General features: G+C 36.8%; 2 protein-coding genes across 2 annotated transcripts; one reads left to right on the top strand and one right to left on the bottom strand.

The window, feature by feature from the left end:
• Positions 1 to 178: 178 nt before the first annotated feature.
• LOC125240336 (small integral membrane protein 12) lies at positions 179 to 10,005 on the top strand. Its single transcript, XM_048148230.1, has 3 exons — positions 179 to 308; positions 533 to 662; positions 9,102 to 10,005. The coding sequence occupies exons 2-3, from the start codon at positions 533 to 535 to the stop codon at positions 9,227 to 9,229; spliced, it is 258 nt and encodes an 85-aa protein (XP_048004187.1). The 5' UTR covers positions 179 to 308; the 3' UTR covers positions 9,230 to 10,005.
• LOC125240335 (ribonuclease H1-like) lies at positions 2,527 to 4,342 on the bottom strand. Its single transcript, XM_048148229.1, has 2 exons — positions 3,447 to 4,342; positions 2,527 to 3,187 (listed from the first exon to the last, which is right to left on the bottom strand). The coding sequence occupies exons 1-2, from the start codon at positions 4,306 to 4,308 to the stop codon at positions 2,997 to 2,999; spliced, it is 1,053 nt and encodes a 350-aa protein (XP_048004186.1). The 5' UTR covers positions 4,309 to 4,342; the 3' UTR covers positions 2,527 to 2,996.
• Positions 10,006 to 10,118: the final 113 nt, after the last annotated feature.

Genomic DNA, 10,118 nt, shown 5'->3' on the forward strand with positions numbered 1-10,118 from the left:
ACCCAAATTCATGAACGTTTTTTAAAAATGGTGTACACGATTGTATCGTTGCTGAAATATGAAGCGTTTGTATAAGATAAGAGATTTTGTAAGAGATCAAATGTTATGCTGCCCAGCCGTAAATGTTACCCAGAAAAAAGTTTGAGCGGGTTCAGCGGGTCCTGAAAAATGCCTCAAAACTGTCAACAGTGTCAACTTTGAAGGTTATGCCGATTTTCCAATGAAAGTTTATTTTACAACGTAAATAAACTTTAATTACCTATTTACATAACAGTTTAGTACCTGATAGTCAGTTTTCTCTAATAAGAGTAAGTTATCACTATTTCAATATTATTTATTTTTTTAAAAGCCTACACATAACCTTTTTAAAATAGTTATAAAAGTAACTAGCTATTATATCTGAATAACTAGCTGCTTAAATCTAATAGGCCCTCTAGGCATACGTTTTGCGAGGTTCGCTTACGTTCCGTAAACCAGACGCTCCGCGCTTTCTGCAAAATAAGTAGGTAATTACAATAAATTAATTTTTCAGATGTGGCCAATTCTGATGCAGTTTCTGCGGAGCAACGCTCCCTATTTGACACTTCCCTTTGCGGCCGTCATAGGCGTTATAGGGTACAACTTAGAGGGATACTTCTCTGACAGATACACTCCTTATAACAGTAAGTATTTCTTATAATATAGTATCCTATTGACTATCAACGTCCCTATCGCACTATTTGTAAGTGCGATAGGGACGGCCTGATATTTTATCGTCTATCGCGCGACCATGCTTCCCGTGCTGTGCTGGTAGTCATATATCAGGCGTCCCTATCGCACTTACAAATAGTGCGATAGGGACGCATTTTATCGTCTATCGCGCGACCATGCTTCCCGTGCTGGTAGTCATATATTTCTGCACGGGAAGCATGGTCGCGCGATAGACGATAAAATAGCAGGCCATCCCTATCGTACTATTTGTAAGTGCGATAGGGACGGCCTGATATTTTATCGTCTATCGCGCGACCATGCTTCCCGTGCAGTCACGCGTTTTATCCACTGGATTAGTCAAACTATAGCCCCCCTTTCAACTTGGGAATTTTAGTTAAATATACAAGTGTTATTAACTAGATTTATCAAAAAAAATTGTCCATTAAGAACAACTCAGTCAAAAGATATTTCAAAAAAATCTTTAAAATCGAGGCTCCGCTCTCGACTGTTTCCTCCTTCAAAACTTAATTACCTAATCGAAACGAAATTTGAGAATCTGAATAACAATGAAATAATCTATGTCGGACCCATTAGCTTTTTTGGTTAATTGTTACCAATCTTGAGTATCACACCTTTTTTTGCGCCACAATGAAAAAGGACGTTTTTGGTTTTTGATTGGCTCTAGAGTCTTTAAAAAGCAGAATATCAAAAAAATCAAAACGGTCCAACACAGATAAAAATAATAACAATCTGTGTTGAAAAATCATTGCTCTATCTTCAAAAACCAGGGAGGAAATAGTCGAGAGCGTTTGTATGGAGAATTGACCCCTACCGTATCGTCTTAAGTACGTATCCTGTCCTGTACTGCGATAATTAATGGATTACGTTTTTGTTATAATGTTCTGAAATAAAATAAAATGAGGGTAAGACTAATTCGATTTTGTCCAGAGATCACTTTTTGAAGTCTAATATACCATATTTGTAAACTATTCATAAAGCCCTTTTCATTTGATATCGAACACGGTACGATTAAACACTCGCTTGCGATTTTAGTATTTCGCTCGTAAAAGCGCTCTTAATTGCTAAGAGTGGCTACGTACTGAAACATGAGCATGATCTGCCAGCCCTTTTCGGAATACAGAGTTTATGTAACTATGTATGTACTTGCCCGAAGTTATTAGGCCAGTCAAATTCAATTTTTTTGAACGATTGGCATCTTTCGAATTAAAATTCGACCTAACGCTGAAACTAATCGCTATTGAGTTGAGTCAGTTTGGTTCTAAGGTGCGAATAAGCGGTCCTAGTAAGCTAGGTACATGTCGTTTTAATACTTTTATACAGAATGATTCGCAAGACGAGAGCAGGATTAAACTGACACTCACTGGGCGTTAATGGATTATTCACTATCATTATAAAGTAAAACACTCCCACGCAAGTAAAAAACTAAAATTTACTTAATTGTTATTTTATCTCTAGATAAGACTACTTTTAATCCTTTGCACCATTAATAGACACGTGAAAATAATTAGCAGTTTGTTTAATATGGTGTATTTTAAGATGGTGAAATATTTACTCTCAAAACAAAACTGAAAGAATATTGCTATTTGTTGCTAGGTATATTTGTATTTTTTTTTATTTACTTATAATTTCATTCCTACAATTGGACGTAGTTACGCAGAAACGTTCCAATCCACATGAAATTGTCATTAAGTTTTTGACCTTGTATGAAAAACAAAAGTCTTTCATTTCAATGACAATTTCAGATGGATTGGAACGTTTCTGCGTAACTACGTCCAATTATAAACGCTCTTTAAAATAAGTCGTGTAAGGATTTAAGTAAGCAACAATTAAATCTGTTAGAATTTTAATTAATACAATTGAAAGTAATTAATTACTAAATTAACAAAATACATAGTCAGTAAATCAATCTAAAATGTATTTTTAAATTAATTAACAAAATTGGCTTAAACATAACATTTAACATGAAAGAACTAGCAAATCATTCCTATATTAAACAAGTAATTAACTATTAATAGGTACTAGGTAGGTACATCAGAATTGTGAGAGTCCATAAAAAATAGTTTTGATCAACATCTTTCCTCTGCTTTTTAGTGTTTCAATAGTCAGCCTGCTTATGCTTAACAGTGCTCAGCAGCTTGATTTGTGCCGAAATACTGTGGCCAACATAAATTTGGGCACAGCCCAACGCCTGTTGCAACATATACAATGTCATTATCATTATTGTACATGTGTAACAATAGATACTAACAATCATCATGGTCAAAGCATCAATCTTAATCATTCTATCATTTATTGTACATGGCTGCTCCAGCTTTAGCTAACCTATCAGCCATCTCATTGCCATGTTTTCCATTGTGAGCTTTCACATAGTTCCATTTAAGTAGAAGTTTGTGCATAACACTGTCTAGATCCTTGAAATCTATTTCGTTTTTTACAGCTTCTCCAGATGCTAATTTCCATCCTCTTCGTTTCCAACCTATCAAACAAAAAAAATATGCCAAATTAGTTTTATATGAATTATGAAATACAACTTTATTGAGATACAGTTGTTATGTAAAAAGCAAACACCTGTTAAAATAATAATGAAGGTTAATATGAAAACTAATTGATTTATCTGGATTAAAATTACGACATGTTATAAAGATTTTAACTTCCGCACAACTTCCTATAGTGTGCCTATATATAAAAAAAAACAAGTAGCTCAGTTAGATAAAAAGAAAAATACTTCTATTTACCAGGTATCCATTTGGTAACTGCATTGATGAGGAATTGTGAATCTGTATTAATCGTTAGTTTTGTGATTCGATTTTGGAGAGCAATCTTGATGGCGAGGGTTGCTGCTTGGATCTCACCACAGTTGTTGGTGGCTCGGCCAGACACTGGCTGGCTCCTGTTGAGTGGGTGGCTGTCGCTCCAGAACACTCCGAGACCAGCTCGAGCTCCCTGTTTGCCATTGGCCGAACAAGCACCATCTGTGTACACTTGTACATAACCTTCATCATCTATTTCAAACTCAATAGTTTCAGCATGTTTATATTTTTTTGGCTGTGGTGGTTCGATTAAAATAGTTTTTTTAGCTTGGGCACTGGAACCTTTAGCAGCAGATTTGCTTATCTTATCTATGCCTTTAGCAAAATTGTTTACTCGTTTTTCTAAATCGTCCATTTGCTTATTTAATATTACGTCTAGGTCATCTTCAGATGAATTGGAATCAGCCTCATTGGTCCACGAAGAGCTTTTGTTTTGATAATAATTGTTATTCTTGGACGACGTGCCATAAGATCTCTTAAGATTTTTATTGGTGCCGCTTTGATAATTATTATAAGTGGATTTATTTCCATTGTTGCCAGCGTTAGAATTAGATCGGATAAAGTCATTAGCGTCTGATTCAGTATCAAACTTCTTGAATTTGGCTCCAGAGAAACCTTTAACTTGGGCTTCGCAATCAGCCCATGAATGATAAATACCTGTGCTCCGACCTCTTGCAACGGCGTAAAATGGCATTTTTACGATTTTCGGCGTCCTGCAGATAAAGTATTCACAAATAGTATTTTGGAAAAGGCAGATATTTAACGTTTTACGAAATATACCCGACATTCGGTAAAATGTGTTTACCTTTATACCTTTTTTTTTTAACATTACCACAGACTAAACCCACCGAGCGGTGTTTTTTTTATTTTTAAATGGTATGCTTATGGATGCCAGCTTTACAAGGATTTAAGCTAGGAACATACTACGCGGACGTCCGTCGTAAAACGACCGCGACCGCGACCTATCAGTGTGCACGGAACAAAACATCCAGAGAGCCAGATTTCGATCGGACGTCCGTGCGCTCAAGGCCACGTCCACGTCCGTCGACCGATAGTTTGCACGGTTATGTGTAATTTCATTGTCCAGATTCCCGTCCGCGGTCGATTTACGACGGACGTCCGCGTAGTGTGTTCCTAGCTTTATTATAGTGCTAACCAGTGCTAACACATGTCCGCACCGCACCAAGATCATCCACATTTGCCACATACTATCCTGTAAGGACAGTTGGGCCATTTTTTTCAAAGTTGTCCACCCCGTTTTTGGCTTGTCCCATACTTTTGATATAATATTTAGCGTATTTAAAGAGTCTAAACTAATGAAGACTATTTTTTATTCGAACCCAAATTTAGTTGACAGTAATTTACAATATTCATTTAAATTTTTATTACAATTATGTATTTGTTAAAAATTATAATGTGATAAAAAATGGGCAATTTTTTGCTGTCCCACGTCAAATATCGTTTTTTTTATGGATTTTATTCTATAAATAATTGTACTAAATATTGATGACGGCATAATTTGAAAAGATTGAGTTATACGCTATTATGTTATAAAATATTTCATGTTAATAAATAAACGTACTATTTAAAATTAAGTATAATTTGCCGAGACGGAATCTGGTAATTGTGGAATTTTCCATTCCGAAACCGCAGAATGACTGTTAAAATTAAAAGAAAGTTCCTAACATTTGGTAGCATTTTATTCAGCTTGGCAAAATTAATTTAAAACTTTTCAATACCGCCATCTTGCATTTGCCAGTTGCCGCCAAACACGCATCAAAGTAGCTCGTACTCAGGGGTAACTTTTTCTCATTCCACCTTCCGAAACCAAATTTGCGGGTAAATACGTAATATGCAACCTTTTAACATCGATTCCTAAAACAAAGCACTAATACTGAAACCAAATAAGCCAATTAAAAGCAAGATTTGTGATTATTTAAGAAATAATTAAGTAAAATATCGCCGGAGGTAGCGTTCCGTTACTTCCGATCCGATACTAGATCGTTGGTTTCGTATAGGCGGAAAGAAAAACGTATCGGAATGGAAGTATAAAGCGGTATTCATGTGGTTTTAATGTGATGTTTTAGTTTAATTTTATTGCGGGAAATAAAACAAAAACGGGTCATGAAAAACGCATTTTATCCACTAGTGGGTAAAGTAAGTTAACCTTGAATAAAGTCAAATTAACTGCTTTAAAATTGATAAAAGCAGGTGAATCTAGTAATAAAGATGATTTACCACCTGTGGAACTACCTGGAAGCAGTGATAAACGCATTTTTTGCGTTGTAGTTTCCTCGCTATTAGTGAGGGGAAAAGTTTTGTGTTACACTCGGGTGCAAATGTATTTTACTTCTCGTGTGTTAAAAACTCGCAAGTTCAGGATTCTATTCTCGAACCACTGGCTCCGCTCGTGGTTCAACTATAGAATCCTTTCACTTGCTTGTTTTTCAATTTCACACTCGGCGTTAAAATACAACTTTGCCCCCCTTGTATAACAAATAACTATTAATCGTTTTCTTCTTAAAATTAGTTGATTGACAATATCATTAGCGTCTATTATAACGGCAGCTATTTCCCTATGGATAGACATAAGGGCTAGCCCCGTGAGGCGCTCTTGTTCCGTCCTATTACGCAAAAATGTTTTTAACCTTTTTAAGATTGAAAAACTTCTTTCAGCAGTTGCTGTTGATACTGGCCACTTTGCCAGTATCAATAGCAACTTTCTGATCCAAGGAAAGAAATTTAGATCACACTGGTCGATGGCCCCAATAGCAGGTCTAGGTTTTTTTCAGGCTCCACGGTTGACAAATGACTCGGATCTACCTCGGATATCAAATTTTCCAAGAAAGCATATTATACGTTTCGCCGGTAGTATATCTCCGCAGTTTCCCCTGGAACATTATTGCGATGGGTTTGGCGACCAGTTGTACGAGGTGCCACTAGTTCACCGCTAGGGCATACATTTTCGGCGCCCTTGGGAAGAAGATTCACATCGTAGGAAATTAAATCGCGAGAGTAGCGAGCGCGAAATTTTTTTTCATAGTAATGCCGTAATTTGAGGATTAACTCAAAACAAAATTTATGGATTTCGTCAGACAGAGTGCGAAAGGGACAAATGGTTGAACTTTCGTAGTCGCACCCTAGTATAGTTACGTGTGGCTGAACGTGAATATCATATGTCCATAAAATAACAAACAAAATGGGGCACTATAGTGGCCAAGTCAGGAAAGCAGATTCGGAATTTGTCCTAACTAAAAGAGCAAATAATTATAAATAGTAAGCGCGATTTTTTTCTATTGGCTCGATTAATTAAGACAACCCGCCAGCGGCGAATCCGCGAACTTTCAAGCTTTTATCGTCTGCACTCTGCAGAGCTGCGGTCTTTGTCATATTTTGGGGTATTTTGATTTCACAGGGCGCCTATGTTCCCGATTTTTAGGCCTTATATTTCGCCATCACTTTTATTTTTATAATAATGCTTAAGAGTTAATTAAAAGATTAACTGCGGACTCGGTCGTCACCGTCGGGACGCCCATTTCGGTATTTTGCCACTAAGTGATCTGAGTGCTTTGAAATTCGCTCACCATCTGCTGCGACTCACAAACTTGCGCCTGCCTGAGACGTTTTGCGTCTTTGGCTTTATGAGGAACTCCGCTTTGGACTATCGGGTAGACTCATATTTTTGCATTTGGATAGCGACGTAACTTTGCCGTTCGCCGCACAATGTGGTTCGTCAAGGGCTAGAATCCTCCTTTTACGGCGCCCCAGCAACAGCGCCCTTATGAATGGCAATATGGCAATATTTCCACTTAATCTGAATTACAAATCTAGATTTTCAATAGGTGGATTAATTTCCGAATCCTCTCGCCATTTTGTGATATGTGCGCGCCTACGCAACGTATAATTTTTTGTATGGATTTTTCCACATTCTCGATTTTGGCGCCACCTTACCATGTGGCGCCTAGAGCGGCCGCTCCACTCGCTCTACCCTTAATTCGGCCCTGCCTAAGGGGGGGGGTTTGAACCCCCTGAACCCCCCCCCTTATATACGTCCTTGACTATCAATTTGCCATATGCAACGGCGGGTCAGTTATTATTTAGAAAAAAAAATGAAATATTTATTTTTCAAGTAGACATATTACAATGCGCATATGAATGTCAAATAAAGCTATGCCGGCTCTAACCCTTTGCCTCAGCCTCGAGAAGATTTCAGTCCCACCTCAGTGCTGATTCTATAACTTTTTATTTGTAACAGATGTTCAGCAAACAGAGTTGTTTGGACCCTTTGTTGTTGTTGCAAGTAGACAACAATGTGAAGATGTGAAGCTCTCTTTTATTAATAAAAAAAATTTCTAACTGTATTTTATTAATAATTAATCAAAATTGCGTGTTTTTAATTGTGTTAATAAATTGATGTGATGGCTATTCACTTAAAGAATAAAATAAAAGAAGGGTTTAATATTGTACTTGCAAGATTACTTACAAATGTTTTTAAACCTGAAAGAATTTGAAGATGCAAACCAAAAAAAATCTTATTTCTATCAAAATTCTCATCAGCAAACCTGGCAGAACCTCACGAAAGAGCACTCATCCTGATCACATCAGAAGGCCTAGATCAAGGAATCATCGGCACAGTCATCCACCGATTCGAGAGCAAAGGCCTAAAACTAGTTGCTCTAAAACTTATGGAATCCGAGTTACAAGATCACTATAAAGATAAGAAATTGGAAATATCAGGACCTGTTGTTCCTATGATTTGGGAAGGATTAAACGCTGTGAAAAACACACAGAAAATGCTTGGAACTTCTGAGCCTCGGCCAGGGACTATTAAAGGAGACTTTTGCGTTAAAGATACCTGTAATATTGTTTATGGTTCAGAATGTGTGGAGGAAGCTAAACGAGAGATTTCTCTATGGTTTTCTGATGATGAAATTGTTAAATGGAAGCCTGTTGTGGAAGAGTGGATTTATGAATAAGTTTAATGGGAAAGTGTTTTTTATACATAATAGAGTCTAGAAATAAAAGTCTGATTTTTAGAATGTATTTTTATTTTAAAACCCTCACAATCAAAGAGTGTTACAATGTCAACAGCTCGCTTAATTAATCCCTCAAACGCCTTGTTCTAGATCTGACCCAGACAATTTAAAATTATAGACTGTCAACCAAATTTTGGCACTAAGAAAAGGAGGCAAACTTAAAACCGAAATAAATTACACATATGAAAGAAAAAGTGACCAAGGCCTCCATCAGTGCCTGAGGCTGGAATCGAACCAGCGTACGCTGCAATCGCGGCAGATGCCTGTTTCCGCTCGGCCACCCAGGTCACAGCTGCTGAGGTCGAAATTATCTCTCATATGAGTAATCTATACAAGGACTCGTAGCGCCCTCTGCAAACGTTTCGAGTTTATGATGTACTTTATGCTGTTTCAATCAAATTGTGGCTCGGTGTTATGGCTCGTCGATCATTCCGCCAATGACAAAGATTCTACATTTTTAAAATTTGCCGCCTTTCTTTAGTGCCATGATTTGGTTGACCGTCTATAGTTAACGAGACTTGACATAGACAATTTGTATTTTCAGAAGCGATAGAAGACCAGAGACTAGACAGATTGGAAGACAAGCTACTCACAGACCCCACGAATGTCGAGAAGTTGAAGTATAAAGAAAACGTTTTAGGCAAAAATGTGTCGCCGTCGCTGCAAAAATAAATAGAACAATTATGTCTTACGTAATGTATCAAGAATTAATTGAGCGGTTGTTATATGCAATAGACGCTGCGTCCAACGCATGCGATCAACGGAACTCAGTGAAAATGATAGTGCAGTAGAGTAGCTAACAAACGATCGCACCATACCAAGACCTTGGATTTTTTTTACGTATGTGAGAGTCGAGAAAAATAACTCTTTCTCGCTCCCTCTTACAGGTCTATGCTACTTTAAGCGCACAGTCATTTTTCATACATTCCTTGAACGCATGCGTTCAATATATGTAGACTTATAATTACCTACTACATATAGATAGTTTAATCCTTTTCAAGAATACCTAAAGACATCGGTTACTAATTGTACCTATTGCGCCAATTGCGCCATACACAATGAATAGTTATGATACAAGTGCGAAATATAAAATCGCAACCGTGGCATTATTTGAAAACACGACTGGAAAGCTTTGAATTGACACAATTTCGAACGTGTATCGATACATATGGCCATTTAAATTTTAGACGTTACGTAATGCGCTTATGACTATAACTTTTACTATGAGGTCAACACCAAAATCGAGAAAAAATAATACTCCCACGGAATATCTCAAGAACATAGTATACATTTATTGCGATTTTAGAGTAGTCCCGTACTATAAGTTGCTCAGAGGCGGTTGTATCTACATATATTAGTTTAGATATTATAAATACTTAAATGAATTTAATTGTAAATAAATAGTAGTTGGACAGCCGTTAATATTGTAATAAACGTTTTGTTTTAAACATCTGTTTATAATTCATTACCTTACCTTGCCACGTAATAAATATAGTATTTTAACTATTTTATAAGTAAAATAACCTAATCACAAAATTAAAACTTTGAAAAAGCCCCGAGA

Source organism: Leguminivora glycinivorella, chromosome 27 (assembly GCF_023078275.1).
Source record: "Leguminivora glycinivorella isolate SPB_JAAS2020 chromosome 27, LegGlyc_1.1, whole genome shotgun sequence".
Classification (NCBI taxonomy): Eukaryota; Metazoa; Arthropoda; class Insecta; order Lepidoptera; family Tortricidae; genus Leguminivora; species Leguminivora glycinivorella.